General features: G+C 42.1%; 1 protein-coding gene across 10 annotated transcripts in view; it reads left to right on the top strand.

The window, feature by feature from the left end:
- adam22 (ADAM metallopeptidase domain 22) overlaps positions 1–16,542 on the top strand; it is a 252,306-nt gene that overhangs the window by 81,064 nt on the left and 154,700 nt on the right. For all 10 annotated transcript variants that reach the window (XM_055655426.1, XM_055655417.1, XM_055655409.1 and 7 more), the window contains one exon: positions 15,346–15,428. In XM_055655426.1, coding sequence (XP_055511401.1) covers positions 15,346–15,428 — 83 coding nt within the window. The remainder of the gene's footprint in view (positions 1–15,345; positions 15,429–16,542) is intronic.

Genomic DNA, 16,542 nt, shown 5'->3' with positions numbered 1-16,542 from the left:
TATTCATGTACCTGTCCAAATGTTTTTTAAATGTTGTGATAGTCCCGGCCTCATCTACCTCTTCTGGCAGCTCATACTGTGTCTAAATGCTTCTTAAATGTTGCAATAGTGTAATTTGTTTATTTCAAGAAGACTAGAATACAAAAACAGGAATGTAATACTGAGGCTCTATAAGGCACTGGTCAGGCTGCATTTGGAGTATTGTGAGCAATTTTGGGCCCCATATCTGAGGAAGGATGTGTCGGCTCTGGAGAGGGTTCAGAGGTGGTTTAAGAGAATGATCCCAAGAATGAGTGGGTTAACATATGATAAGCATTTGATGGCACTGGGCCTCTACTTACTGGAGCTTAGAAGGATGAAGGGGTACCTCATTGAAACTTATCGAATAGTGAAAGGCTTGAATAGAGTGGATGTGGATGTGGAGAGGATGTTTCCACCAGTGGGAGAGTCTAGAACCAGAGGTCATAGCCCCAGAAGGACGTTCCTTTAGGAAGCAGATGAGGAGGAATTTCTTTAGACAGATGGTGGTGAATCTGTGGAAATCATTGCCACAGACGGCTGTGGAGGCCAAGTCAATCGATATTTCAAAGGCAGAGATTGATAGATTCTTGTTCTGTACATGTGTCAGGGGTTATGGGGAGAAGGCAAGAAAATGTGGTGAGGATGGAGAGAGATCAGCCATGATTGAATGGAGGCGTACACTTGCTAGGCCGAATGGCCTAATTCTGCTCCTTTCACTTATGAACTTAGTGCTTGCCTCAACTACCTCCTCTGGCAGCTCGTCCCATACACCCATCACCCTTTGTGTAAAAAAGTTTCAACTCAGGTTACTATTAAATGTGTCCCCACCTCACCTTAAATCCTATGTCCACTGGTTCTCAATTCCCCTCCTCTGGGCAAAAGACAGTGTGTTTACCCGATATATTCCTCTCTTGATTTTATACACTTCTATAAGAACAGTCCTCATCCACCTGCGCTCCAAGGATGAAAGTCTTAGTCTGCTCAACCTCTTCCTATAGCCCAGGGAACCATTCTCTTAAACTTCTCTGCACTCTTTCCAGTTTGACAATATCTAAATGGGGTCTCACCATCATCTTACATAACAACAACATGACCTCCCAACGTTGGAACTCAATAATTTGGCCGATGAAGGCCAATGTGCCAAAAGCCTTTTTAATCACTCTATCTGCAATGATGTACCTGCACCATTAGATCCTTCTCCTCCACAACACTCCCTCAAGAAAATAACTGATTTTTCAAGATTCTGTTTTTGATCATGGTATCAGAATCATTTAATATCTCTGAAGTAAAGGAATTTTTAAATGAATTTACTGGCCAGTCATTTCTAGAGATTTTTAGGTGGTTACGTGACAAAAGGTATGTATTAGATGAATGACCTATTAATTCCTCTTGCCCACTTCCTACATTTATATGGTTTAATGTGATGGGAAGTATGTCTGTTTGAAATTTATTTTTCTATTTTATTGTAAAAGCTGTTGCCATTTATTTTATTGGGCTGCCTCATCTTTAAAATAGAAAATAAGATTTCATTCAAACTCTTCAGAGTATCACATAGGGCAACTTCAATATAATTGTAAATTGCTGCAGCCCATTTGGTGTAGATTATCCTTATCATTATTTCCAAATTAATATGGTTGTTATATTCTGGTAATCAAATTTAACAAAATGAACACGCCTCCAAAACAGAATGACAGTGAGATTTTTTTGCACTACGACTTTGTGTGAATGTGGCATGATTGATTGACAGATACAGCTGCTGGATCGGACCTGATGACTGTCTGCACTTATCTGGGCTGGACATGCAAGGCTATCCCTACTAACCCTCTGTGGACTTGAGACCAGTCTGCTTAGTCGGGGGAAATGGGAGGAATGTAGAAACCTTCTAACAGAAGTGACAGCTAGAGTGGAGCTCCATATTTCAACAATTCGCATTGACTTTTGACTGGTTTTCAGACATTCCCAAAATAAAAATAATTAAAACACAAGAATGTTTTGAGAGGGAAAGATAGATCAGCCATGATTGAATGCTGTAGTAGACTCGATGGGCTGAATGGCCTATTTCTGCTCCTAATACTTATAGTTGAACATTGAAAATTACATTGAAAATGCTGCTAATTATTTCGCAAGGAAAAAAAAATCTTCCCATGTAATAAAAACGGAGAATGCTATAACACTCAACAGGTCCAGTAGTTTCTATGCCAGGAGTTTCTATGCCCCGAACATTGCCCTCTTCCCTGCAAAGCACAGAGAAATTCAAAGCATGTCTACGAAGGCAACAGAATATTAATCTCCTCCAGGGATGATCCTGAAGTTTTGGAGTAGTGGAGCCTTCAAATGGAGTTTTATTTTGTGAAGTTTGAAGTACTGGAATTATAAATTACTTCAGTGGAATTGGATGGTGGAAGCCTGGCCTGTTGCATCTTTAGCACTACCAGCCTGGGATAGATTTTTTGGGCCAGTGAAGTAGCTTTTCTGATCCTTCCTTCTGTATGATTATGTCTGACCTACCAAAAATTGTAGTTATAATCCTAGACAGGTTGCAATGGTCTACCTGAACTCTTGACCCTGTTCTGGAGAACATTTAAAAATCCTAGATAGTAAGATCAGGGTTTCTAGGAGATAAATAACTTGACTGTTCACTCTCTCTGTAATGGGCATGATAAAACCCACACCCCAAATTTGTTTTTGTGAGAGGCTTGAAGAATCGGAATTGAGGTACACTGAAGAACAATCATTTGTTGGTCTAGGATCTCTTCGTCAATAAAGTGGTGAATGGGAAACAGTGGTGTCATGCTAACAATGGCAACAACTATGATAATTGATCTTCCATTGTGTAGTATCGTTTAGATTAGTTTAGTTCATCTCAGTTTATTAATGTCATGTGAGCTGAGGTACAGTGAAAATATTTTTTAGTTGAGTGCTATCCAGTCAGTGAAAATTCTATGCATGATTACAATCAAGCTGTCCACAGTGTACCGATGCAGGATAAGGGAATAACATTTAGTGCAGGATAAAGTTAAGTATAGTCTGATTAAAGATAGTCCAAGGGGATTCAATGAGGTAGATGATAGATCAGGACCACTCTGTAGTTGTCTAATTGACACATGCCAGTTGGGTGCAGATTAAAACTGAGCACCAATCTGTGGCTGTTAAGGGGATCAATGGCAATAATTACTAATGTGGAATAGAGGATTATTTTGACCCTGGACAGATGTTTTATGCACATGCAGTAATGAACACTCAGATTGGAAATATGATCTGAAGAAGTGTTTCACCCAAAGCAAATCCTATCTTTCTCCATCAGGACTGACCTGGTAAACATTTCCAACATTTTCAGTTTTATTGTGTGTTGACATTCCACTGATTAATTATTTTCTTACATCTCCTTCAAGATACAAGATACAAGATAGATTTATTCATCACATGTGCCAAATGGCACAGTGAAATGAAATTCCCATACAGCCATACAATAAAAATAAGGGACACAACACACTATAGGATTTGACATAAAACATCCCCACACAGCAGAATCAAAGTTTCCCACTGTGTGGGAAGGCACCAAAGTCAGTCTCTTCCTCCATTGTTCCCTGTGGTCAGGGCCTCCCGGTGCCCTCTGCAGTTGCCGCTACGGGCGGTCCGATGTTCAGGACCGCTCGCTGGGGTGTTGCAAGTCCGACGTCGGGGCTGCGGGACGTCCTCAGCGGCGTGGACACCAGAGTCGGCCCCCTCCTACCGGAGTCGGCGGCTTCCAAAGTCCGCAGGCCGCGCCGGGTGGATACTGCTGCTGGAGACCCTCTGCAAGGCGCCCCAGGACTGCGCGATGACGGTCAGCGCTTCCCGCGTTGGAAGCTCTCCGCACCAGTGCTCCACGATGTTGGAGCAGCGGCTCAACGCTTCGGAGCTCCAAACGGCGACCCGGGTAGGTATCGCCCGCTCCGCGGTGACTCCAGCGCTGCGCCGCCGCTGTAGCAGCCCTGGTCCGGTTCCCGGTCCCCGGCAGGAAAGGCCGCTCCGATCCAGCTGGTAGGCCGCGAGGTGGGGGGCGAGGACGCGACTCGGAGAAATAGTCGTGTCCCCGCCCGGAAGAGACTGGGAAACGGTTTCCCCCTTACCCTGCCCCCCTCCCCCACATAGAAAAGTTAAAGTTTCCCCCAACACAAAACTTTAGACCAACTAAAAATAATAAAAAAGATAGAAATAACAGACAGGCTGTAGGCAGAGGATGCTGCCAGTGCAGTGGCCCTAGTTCACCAGCATCAAAAAGAAAGACCACTTATGGCCTGTCCCACTTAGGCGACTTTTTAGGTGACTGCAGGAGACTATGCGGTCGCCACATGTTTGTGGGTGGTTGCCGGGGAGTCGCCTTCATGGTAGTGAGGAGTTCCCGCATTCTGGGAACTAGTCGCGACATCATTATTGTCGCCGCAAATTTTTCAGCATGTTGAAAAATTAGCGGCGACTAGATGAAGCCACCCCGGGTTGCTGAGAGGGGGGTGAGGGGGAGAGGTGGGGAGCAGGGAGGGGGGGCAGAGGGTAGGTGGTGTGGAGGGGAGGGGGATTAGGGGAGGGAGGGAGGGTGGGGGGGATGGAGGGGAGACAGAGAGGGGGGAGAGAGGGGGAGAGTGGGGGGGGGGGGGGGGGGAGAGTGGGGAGGGGGGAGGGGGGGAGAGGTGGGGGAAGGAGGGGGGTGCTGCTGAGAGGGGAGGGGGAGAGGTGGGGAGCAGGGAGGGTGGAGGGAGGGGGGGGTAGGGGTGTTGGGGAGGGGGTTTTAGGGGAGGGACGGTGGGAGAGGTGATGGAGGGGGAGAAAAAGAGGAGAGAGAGAAAGAGGGGGGGGGAGGAGAGGGGGGAGAGGAGGAGAGGGGTGGAGGAGGAGAGGGGGGGGGGATGGGGGGGGGGGGGGGGGGGGGGAGAGGGGAGAGGAGAGGGGGAGAGGAGAGGGGAGAGGAGAGGGAGGAGGGGGAGAAGGAGAGGGAGAGAGTGCCTTTTTACTTCAACCCAAACCCAAACCCAAACCATTTGCAGGCAGTGCTTTTTTACCTCTAACCATATTTTCATTTTCAAACCAAATTAAGGGTACTCACAGTGCTGTAGACATTTGTCAGTGCCAATCAGAGCTCTGATTGAGGCACACCACTTGCAGAGACTGATTGAGGCACACCACTTGCAGAGACTGATTGAGGCACACCACTTCCTGGTTTTATAGTCCCTCCCCCTCCCTCCAGCGGGGGCAGCAGAGAGAATGGGGTATTTTGTACAAACATTAATATCTCTGTCATTTTTCATTGACGCAAAAAATCCTCGGCACACATGCGGCGGAGGGGGGCTCTGAGCGAGGTGGCCAAAAATGACGGCTGTAGGTGACGGCGTTCTCTCGGAAATCGCAGCACAGAAGGCCAAATGCGGTCAAGAACAGAGATTTAGTAATATAGATTTTGTTTCATTGATCTATGAAAATTGTACTAGGATCAATATGTTTAATTGTAAAAATATTCTGAGAACTGTTTGTAATGCAGAAAAGAGATTAATTGTCTGTATTCCTCTTACCATCTCCAGACACACTATATTTTGGAGTGAGACTTTGTAATTTCTTGTGGCTAATTATTTCATATATTCAACTTTTAGGAGGATGTTGCCAAGACTCGAGGGCCTGAGCTATTGGGAAAGGTTCAGCAGGCTGGGATTCTATTCCTTGGAGTGCACGAGGATGAGGGGTGATCTTATAGAGGTGTATACAATCACGAGAGGAATAGATTGGGCAGATGCATATAGTCTCTTGCTCAGAGTAGGGGAATCAAGAACCAGAGCACATACTTTGGTTTAAGGTGATGAAGGAAAGATTTAATTGGAATCTGGGGGGTCACTTTTTCACACAAAGGGTGGTGAATGTATGGAACGAGCTGCCAGAAGAGGTAGTTGAGGCAGGGACCATTGCAATGTTTAAAAAACAATTGACAGTACCTGGATAGGACAGGTTTGGAGGGATATGGGCCAAACGTAGGCAGGTGGGACTAATGTCAATGAGACATGTTGATCAGTGTGGGCAAATTGAGTAAAGGAGTTGAGTGCTGTGTTCAGTTTTGGATACTCTGCTATATAACATTAAGCTGGATGATATATTGAGAATATTGATGAGGAGGTTGCCACGACTCGATGGCCTGAGTTTTAGAGAGAGATTTGAGAAGTTACGACTTTATTTCTTGAAGTGCAGGTGATCTTATGGAAGTGTATAAAATCATGAGGGGAATAGATAGGGTGAGTGTAGAGTCTTTTTCTCAGGAAAGGAAATACAAATCTTGAGGGCATAGGCTTAAAGTGAGAGGGGTGATTTAAAAGGGATGAGGGGCAACTTCAGACGCATGATGGTGCATACATGGAATGAACTGCAGAGAAAGTGATTGAGGCAGGTACAATAACATCATTTGAAAGACATTTGGATGGGTCCATGGACAGGAAATGTTTAAAGGAATGTGGATCAAATGAGACTAGCTTAGATGGGGCATTTTGATTGGCATAAGCATGTTGTGCTGAAGGGCCTGTGTCCATGCTGTATGACTCTAGACTTTCCCCAATCATTACTGTGTTTACTTGTTTCAATTCCCTCCTCAATCTCCTCTACTCCAAGGGAAACAAACTGAGTCTATTCATTATCTCCTCATAAATGAAAAGCTCCATCCCCGGAAGCATCGAACAATCTGCTGCAGGAACTGAGTCAGTTGAGAAGCATCATTTGAGGGACTTGAATTGTCAACATCAGGGCTCTGAGGCTGATTTTGACCTGAAATATCAACCACAGATGACGGCCAGCTTATTGAGTTCCTCAAGTAGATTGTTTGTTGCCCTACATTCCAGTATCTCCTGTCCATTGTACATGCAACATCACAGTCAATTTCCTCTGCATCTTCTCTAGTGCAATCAAATCTTTCCTATTATATGGTGACCAGAATTGCAAACAATACCCTACCTGTAGCCTAACCAAACTTTTGCAAAGCTGGGCAATAATAACCAAGCTCTTATGTTTTATCCTTGGCTAACCAAGGCTGGTATCCCATATATCACCATATCTATCCCTCCTTCAGGAATCCTTGGACTTGTACACCAAGGTCTCTGTTCCTCTATTCTCCCTGCGGCTTCTCTGTTCATTGTGAATGTGCTATCTTTGTTAGTCATCAAAAGTGCATCAGATCACCTTATTAGGATTAAATTCCACCTGCTGTTGCTCTACCGATTTTAATCACATCAATTGCTTCCTGTAATTTAAGATAATCCTCAATTTATAAAACAAACCCACCAATTTTCATGTCATCTGCAAACTTACTAATCATATCAAAATTGATAATGTATGCATCAAACAAGAAGGATTCCAGCAATGATCCCTGAGGAACACTACTGATCACAGGCTTCCAATCGAAAAAGCAACACTCTGGCATCACTCTGCTTTTTAACATCAAGCCAAATCTGGATCCAAAGTGGCTCCCATGGGAAGCTTTTGGACCAGTTTTCCCATGTGGGAAATCGGTAAAGGCTTTACTAAAGTCCATGTAGACTACATCCAACACACAAGGAAGAAACTAACAATTATTTTGACATGTATACATTAATCACAGAAAGCCAGTGTGGATTTATTAAAATCAAATTGTGCCTAACTAACTAACTAACTAACTAACTAACTAACTAACTAACTAGTTAACATATCTGTGATGAAGCTTGTTAACTGTGGCAACATAGATTTGACATTGGCCTGGAAACATGAAACATTTTGTATTGAAGGATAGTATGGTTCTAGGAGCATTATTATATTTGTATTTGGGTTTAAAGGTCACTAGTTCTAAATTTAGAGATAATTCAACATATGGAATTTCAATGAGGTATATAAGAACAGAGTGTCCAATATACAGAAAGGTTTCTCAATGGATGTGCATGTGGTAAGCAAACATGTAGCACAGAAGTGCCTATTGATACCATTTAGGAAGGGTTAAGGTAATACAAAAGGGTACAATTCGCAAAAAGTGCCGTTAGAGAGATTTCAGATTGTATAAGTATACAGATCTCAGAAGTTGTTGGAACAATTGATGAAATTATCTTTAAGGAAGCATGTTACATCTGGTATTTATAAACAGAAGTATTGAGTACAAAAATCAGGAGAATATTCTACATATCTGTAAAAGATAAGTTCAACCACAACTCCCTGTAGAATTGCAACCAATTCTGACCACTGCATTATAGGATGTGAGGGTAATGGAAAAGATCCAGAAAATATTTAAACTAAATAATGGTTGCAAGGATGAATTAAAGTAGTGTGGATTGTTCTTCTTATTTTCTTATTTTCTTATTCTCTTTTTTCTCTTTTTTTGATTTGTATGGATTTATTGCATTGATCTGTTCAATTAATTTAATCAATCTTTGTAAAGCACTTTGGTTCAAATACTGGTTTTGTTGAAAAGTGCTATATAAATAAATATTATTATTATTATTATTATTACAGATAAGAGATGACTTGTTGCAAGTGACCAGTGCTAGGATCTCTGCTGTTTTTGAGATATATAAATGACCTGAATGAAAATGTAGATGGGTTGATGAGTAAATTTGCAAAGTACAGAAATATTTGTGGAGTGAACAGTGAAGAAGGTCATAAAAGGACACAGCAGGATATAGATCAGTTTCGGATATGGGCAGAGAAATGCAATATAGAGTTTAATCCCGTCAATCCCGTGGATGTGACAAGTAAAATGGATCAAGGAGAGCCAGTGGATGTAGTGTATATGGACTTTCAGAAAGCCTTTGATCAGGTCCACACAGGAGATTAGTGGGCAAAATTTGAGCACATGGTATTGGGGGTAGGGTATTGACTTGGTTGGCAGACAGGAAAGAAAGAGTAGGAATAAACGGGTCCCTGCGACAATGCAAGACTCGGTGCTGGGGCCACAACTATTTACAATATATATTAATGATTTAGATGATGGGATTAAAAGTAACACTATCAAATTTGCAGGTGACACAAAGCTGGGTGGCAGTGTGAACTGTGAAGAGGATGCTCGAAGGTTGCTGGGTGACTTGGACAGGTTGAGTGAATGGGCAGAGGCATGGCAGATACAATATAATGTAGATAAATGTGAGGTTATCCACTTTGGCGGCAAGAACAAGGAGGCAGATTATTATCTCAATGGTGTCAGATTAGGAAAAAGGGAAGTGCAACGAGACCTGGGTGTCCTTATACACCAGTCACTGAAAGTAAACATGCAGGTACAGCAGGCAGTGATGAAAGCTAATGGCATGTTGGCCTTCATAACGAGAGGATTTGAGTATAGGGGTAAAGAGGCCCTTCTGCAGTTGTACAGGGCCTGGTGAGACCACATCTGGAGTATTGTGAGTAGTTTTGGTATCTAATAGCAGAAAGGACATCCTTGCTATTGAGGCAGTGCAGCGTAGGTTCACGAGGTTAATCCCCAGGATGGCGGGACTGTCATATGAGAAAAGATTGGAAAAGTTGGGCTTGTATTCACTGGAATTTAGAAGGATGACAGGGAATCTTATACAAATGCATAACATTATAAAAGGACTGGACAAGCTGGATGCAGGAAAAATGTTCCCAATTTTGGGGGAGTCCAGAACCAGGGGCCACAGTCTACAAATAAAGGGAGGCCATTTAAAACTGAGATGTGAAAAAACTTTTTCACCCAGAGAGCTGTGAATTTGTGGAATTCTCTGCCAGAGAAGGCCGTAGAGGCCAATTCGCTGGATGAATTTAAAAGGGAGTTAGATAGAGCTCTAGGAGCTAGCGGAATCAGGGGATATGGGTTGAAGGCTGGCATGCGTTACTGATTGTGGATGATCAACCATGATCACAATGAATGGTGGTGCGGGCTTGAAGAGCCAAATGACCTCCTACTGTACCTATTTTCTATGAAAGCTTCTATGAAACTGTAAGGTATGCAAGTTGGGAGGTAAAATCTAGGGGAAAGTATACTAGCAAGACTGCTATCAGCATTGATGTAGAGAGGGATCCCAGTGCCCGTCAATGGTTCCCTGAATCTGACAACACAGAATGAAAGATAGTGGTAAAGAATTGGTAAATGCATGCTTGCCCTCATCAGTCAGGGCCAGGGAGTAAAAGTCAATAAGACATGTTACAGCTTTAGAAAACTGTTACGCCACATATTGTGTGCACTTCTGGTTACCTCATTACAGGAAGGATGTGGAGGTTTTGGAGAAGGTTTACCAGGAAGCTTCTTGGATTACAGGGTATCAGCTAAAAGGCGGGGTTTTGACAAACACGATAACTTTCTCCGGAGCGTTGGATGCTGAAGGAAGTTTATAAAATTCTGGGAGGCACAGATGGACTGGACAGTCAGAATCTTTTTCCCAGGGTGGAAATGTCAAAGACCAGAGGGCAGAGGGGGAGAGTTTAAAGGAGATATACAGAGCAAGATTTTTACATAGAGTGGTGGATGCCTGGAAAGCACCACCAAGATTGGTGGTGGAAGTAGATACAATAGTGGATTTTGAAATATGCTTTAAGATACAAACATAAATTTGCAGAGAATGGAGGGATATGGATAAAGTACAGGCAGAAGGGATTAGTTTAAATTGTTCGGCCCAAACAGGCATCAAGGGCTGAGAGGCCTGTTCCGGTGCAGTACTGTTCTATAGTTCTATTCAAATCCACGAAAGGCCCAGAGAAAGTAAGTAAAAATAAACATAATGGACAGAAGGGTCAAGAATGGAGATTTGAGGAGTAGCAAAAGAAATATGGTGACATGAGGATAAATCTTTTGGTGCAGCAGATAATCATGATTTGGAGGGTGGTGGAAGCGGCTCTCACGAGGAAATTGGCCATATCATGGAAAGAGGAAAAAACAGTACTAGAAATGGTACTAGATTTCTATTGTATTAGGCTTGAAGAGTTGAATGGCTGGAATATAACATGAAGTCTGGAATGTCAAAATTGTATGATTCTTTGATTCTACACTATTCAACATGGTTGCATTCTACCTGTTACCTTTATTACCATCAGTTACCTAAATCTAACTACACATCATAAGGCACTTGTTATAGTTAGTGAAGAGATTCAGGATCTCCTGAGAATATGAAATGAGCTAAATGAATGCAAGTTCATTCATTTTTTGTGAACTAGTGAGGGGAATAAATGTTGAAAAATCCATCCTGACTTATATATGTCTCAGATCCATTCCAATTTTAAAGAGGGAATAAGAGTAGTCATTTCATAACACTTATTTTAAACTTGGAGTGAAGCCAGCAGGTGGCTGGAGATGATCTTTGGCAAGTGAAGCTCAAATGATATACGATCATAAACATGTAGGTGACAGAATTGGATCTTGAAACTGATTGCCCCATGTTTTGCTTTAGCTTTTTGCTCAAACCAACTCTGCAAAATCCAAATTGACTTTTTAAATATTCCCATTGTGAGTCCAGTCTTCTCGTAAATAATTTTCAGCTTGATCTGTCCTTTCTAACCCCATTATTGCTCTTTGGCAATACCATCTAACAGTCGATAGCGCAGTCAAATGGTGCGCAGACAATAACCTCCAGCTTAATACCTTAGAAACTATCATAGATTTCAGACGCAATCAAAACCACAACCCCCCCCCCGGTCCATGTCAACTCTCACCCTATAACCTCCAGAAACTCATTTAAGTTTCTAGGCACCTATATCTCCAATAATCTAAAATGGCACATCAATGTAGACCACGTCATCAAGAAAGGTCAACAACGCCTATATTTCCTCAGACAGCTCAAAAAGTTCAGAGTCCATAAACACCTCCTGGTCCGTTTCTATCAATCAATCATTGAAAGCATCATCACCTCCTCAATCACAGTCTGGTACGGTAACACTGATAGTCACTCACTACCCAGAATACAGCACATTGTCTCCAAGGCCTCCAGGATCATCAACTCCCCCCTCCCCTCAATCCATTCCATTTATCTCCAACGTACCTCAAAACGGGCAAAAAAGGTCATCTCGGACCACTCCCATCCAGCAAATCACCTTTTTCAGTCTCTCTCTTGAGGGAGGCGCCTCAGGTCACTTGCTACTAAAACCACCCGCTTTAAAAACAGTTTCTTCCCCTCAGCAATAAGAACTCTCAATTCCATCCAATAATCAGACAATAATATGACTTTTGATGTATACAGTGTCTTGTCTATGGTCTTTGTTTGTTCTTTTGCACTATGTATTGTTGGTGAGATTGTGATTTGTGATGTGGTATGGATGCACTTTATTACGGTGATCTGTGTTATTAGTGGTATGTAACTAAAGCAGTGTACCATCATGTACCAAACCCAAATACCACCAACCCTGGTTGCGCGGCAAATAAAGATTCTATTCTATTCTATTGAGCCAGTCCACAATCGTTTATAGTTATGAAACGTTCACCAGTAATGCAACTTGAGATGCACTGTGTTACCTTTTACTGCAACACCATGCTATTTTCATGCCAGGTCTTAAGTTCCCCTGATGTTTACCTGAAGCTGCTCTTTACTTGTCTCCTGTTACTTTACTGCCCTTCTATTCTCAAGATCTAATGGAAGAGTTTGCCTTAAGAGCTCTGTCTAACTCTCTCTTGAAAGCATCCAGAGAAATGGCCTCCACTGCCTTTTGAGGCAGAGAATTCCAACGATTCACAATCCTCTGTGTGAAAATAAATTCACCTGTTTCAGTCTTCAAGGGTCCAACTTTGGTCTTAACTATTTTTTTCCTCTTCACATATCTAAAGAAGCTTTTACTATCCTCCTTTATATCGTTGACTTTATCTATTTTCTCTTTCTAAATAAACAAGAATTCTCACCTCTGCATACCTCCTCACTAACCAAAGTATCTGTGTTTACCTAATCTAAGTATTTTCTTTCCATCTGGCTCTGGAAGTGACTGCCCTTTAACAATCCATGTGTTGTGCCGGAACGTATTAAGTTCAGTTACTTGTCTTCCAGGTGCCAACACCCATCCTCTATCTCATATTCATTTTTCTACACTTGCTTCAAAAATCACGACTCTCTCTCAGAACCTGGCCTGGTCCCTCTGGTGGATACAGCATGCCGGGGGAAATGAGTAATGATAATTCTGTAATGATTGAGGCCTTCGTCCTTCCCAACTTATACCAGAAACAGTAGGGCCACGAGCAAATGGATTGTTGGTGTGTTGTGGCCACATCGTGCATGTAGTGTGGATTAAATGGTGCAATATAATTTCTTGGCCCTAATGTCCACAAAGCTTCTCCTGAATTCTCAAAGAACATAACCTCCACTGTACATGTTGCGGAATAATGGGAGGTGTTTTTGTGCATATTTTTGAATTGAGTCCAAGTGATCTCCAGCATGAAGCGGATGATAGCACAATGCTTAAAGTGAAGAGTTTGAATGGCAACCCTGAGGGAAAAAAACGTGACCAGTTTCATATCCAATTGTCTCTTGCAGTTCCACTGTCACTACATAGATGAATTGCCCTCTCAAGTGAAAGATAATGAAACTTAATCCATAAAGTGTATGCTCTCAACAGATGGGTGTGCTGGAAATAACAGATTGGATGTGCTAATCAGCAATTTACCAAAGATCTCATAGAGAACATGTCAAGAAAAGGGCATCACTAACAAAGTCAAATTTCACAGACTGTGTAATTAATTGTTTACTTACTTGAAGTCCACACCAAAATGTTGATTCGAAGGTGTGGTTAAGGATTAGGAAATTATATTTATTGATTGGTAATCAATCATTTAAAAATGAACTGTTTGAGTATCGTATTAGCAAAGACCCAAAACTCATAAAACAAGCAAAAAGGATTCATCAATGCATTAAACAGGTTCATTCACTTGGAGTTATGAGACTATCATCTTGTCAGAGACTGTTAATGTCTCTGTCACTGTGAACATTTATACCTCCTGGCTCCTGCATGGCTGGTACTAGGTTATTAATTTGAAGCACACAGCTATTTAAAAAAAGTTAAGAAATGTCCTCAGAATGAAATATATTGTTCCATAGAACCTGTCTATTCTTGTACATATTTAACTGCAAGTTAAATCCACTTTCAGAATGAGTTTTCAGCAAACAAGGAGAAAAAACAATATGTTGAACTTTATTGTGAGAGGATTTGAATGCAGGAATAATGGTGCCTAATTAAATATGTAGGCTTTAGTTAGAACTTGGAGCATAATGTACAAATCTTGCTCACCACTTCAAAATATATTGATAGGATAGAGAATGTAACACGGATTCAACAGATTGGTTGGTGGCATTGGGATTTGTGTTAAAAGAAAGATGAAGTAGTTTGGGTCTATATCATTCAGCAGATCGATAGGTAATTTCACCCACTGCAGTGGTCCTGACTTACAATCTACCTCATTGGAGATCCTCGGACTATTTTTTACTTTACTGGACTTTATCTTGCATTAAACATTATTCCCTTATCCTGTACCTGTACTCTGTAGACTACTTGATTGTAATCATGTACAGTATTTCACTGACTGGATAGTACACAACAAAAAAGCTTTCCACTGTGCCTTGGCACACATGACAATACTAAACTAAACAAAGCTACACTTTCTATTAAACATTCAAAGTTCTTACATGCCTTAGCAGTATAGATGCAAGATGATGTGTCCCGTGGCTGGGTTGTCGAACACTGGGGAATCACTCTCAAAATTATGGGTTTTAAGCACTTTGGGGTCAGTGCAAAAAAATAATACTGAGAAGAAAGATCAGCTGTCATTTTACCAATTGGTGCAGCAGACGCAAGAAGCCGAATAACCTTCTGCTGTCCACGTTCCTTAAGTTCATATAGTTTTAAGTGCTGTTCATTGCATATCTGCTACTGTACTACGCAGTTAACTCATGCAACTGAGAACTTTTTTCAACCTCTGGTATTCTGATTTTATTTTTTCCTAAATATTGAATTTATAGTGAGGAAAAAAAGGTGTAATTGCTTAACTCCTCTCCACTTTTAGCACCTAAGCTGTGCTGCCATTTATGTTAAGAGTTCATTATTTCTATTGTATAATTCCTAGACATTGGGATTCTATTCTCAGCACATCACTGTGCTGCATGCTCTCAGCTGATAAAGTTCCACAGCCTGTCTTTATACTTTCTATTTATGTAATGGCATTGCCTTTAAATATGCACTATTAAAAAAAAAAACATGGTGGGGTTTATTTGATTATTCCAAGTTTGAACCTGTGACTTATCTGGGAAATGCCACTAGAAAATGTATTATCTATTCTATGATTCTATTTTTTATTTCTGGTCCTGATCTTTTGCAATGGAATGTTCATAAGTATAGAGCACAATGCATTGTGACATGGATTCATTTTAATTACAGGGAGGAGAACACTGTTATTATCATGGCAAAATTCAAGGAAATGAAGAATCCTCTGTGGCCCTTTCAACATGCTATGGACTACAGTAAGTTGCATGACACTGATTTTTTGGATTTAATGTTTTTATATTGACAATCTAACCTCTGGATTACATGGACATATAAGGAGAAACTATTGTGCAATAATCTTGGCATTGGAGGTTGGGGAGGAGAGTTTATCTAAAAAATGTATTTTTGGCATGTTGCCTTCATACCAAGTGTAGTTCAGTATAGGAGCAAAGAGGTTCTTCTCCAGTTGTACAGGGCCCTAGTGAGACCACACCTGGAGTATTGTGTGCAGTTTTGGTCTGCAAATTTGAGGAAGGACATTCTTGCTATTGAGGGAGTGCAGCGTAGGTTCACAAGGTTAATTCCCGGGATGGCGGGACTGTCATATGTTGATAGAATGGAGCGGATGGGCTTGTATACTCTGGAATTTAGAAGGTTGAGAGGGGATCTTACAGAAACATATGATTATTAAGGGTTTTGACATGCAAGAGGCAGGAAACATTTTCCCCATGTTGGGGAAGTACAGAACCAGGGGCCACAGTTTAAGAATAAGGGGTAAGCCATTTAGAACAGATATGAGGAAATACTTTTTCACACAGAGAGTTGTGAGTCTGCGGAATTCACTGCTTGGGGTGGAGCGGTGGAGGCTGGTTCTCTGGATGCTTTCAAGAGAGAGTTAAGCCCCTGTCCCACTTGCGTGTCCTTGGCACGCTAATTACGCGACCTCGTGGTCCTCGCGGTCCTGCTAAGGTCACGCGCGATTTCATGCATGCGCACAGCCGTCTGGAGCGTGTGACATAATTTGAAGATGGATACAAAATGCAGGAATAACTCAGCGGGACAGGCAGCATCTCTGGGGAGAAGGAATGGGTGACGTTTCATGTCGAGACTCTTCTTCAGTTTGAAAGAAGGGGCTTGACCCGAAACATCACCCATTGCTTCTCTCCAGAGATGCTGCCGGTCCCGCTGAGTTACTCCTGCATTTTGTGTCTATCTACAATTTTCTTGGCCCCGCTCTGGGAGTAGAAGTGCAACGGCCGTGAGCCCCAGGCCGCGTTCGACGATCGTTTGCCTGCTTCTGCTGCTGTTGGAGGTGAGACATTGCGTCGCGCCAGGGTCTTGGGCCTGTCCCACTTTGGCCATCAGTTACGC

This window comes from Leucoraja erinacea, chromosome 2, assembly GCF_028641065.1.
Source record: "Leucoraja erinacea ecotype New England chromosome 2, Leri_hhj_1, whole genome shotgun sequence".
In the NCBI taxonomy this organism is placed as follows: Eukaryota; Metazoa; Chordata; class Chondrichthyes; order Rajiformes; family Rajidae; genus Leucoraja; species Leucoraja erinaceus.
Note: the sequence above shows the minus strand (reverse complement) of the source record. Positions and strands in the feature narration are given on the sequence as shown.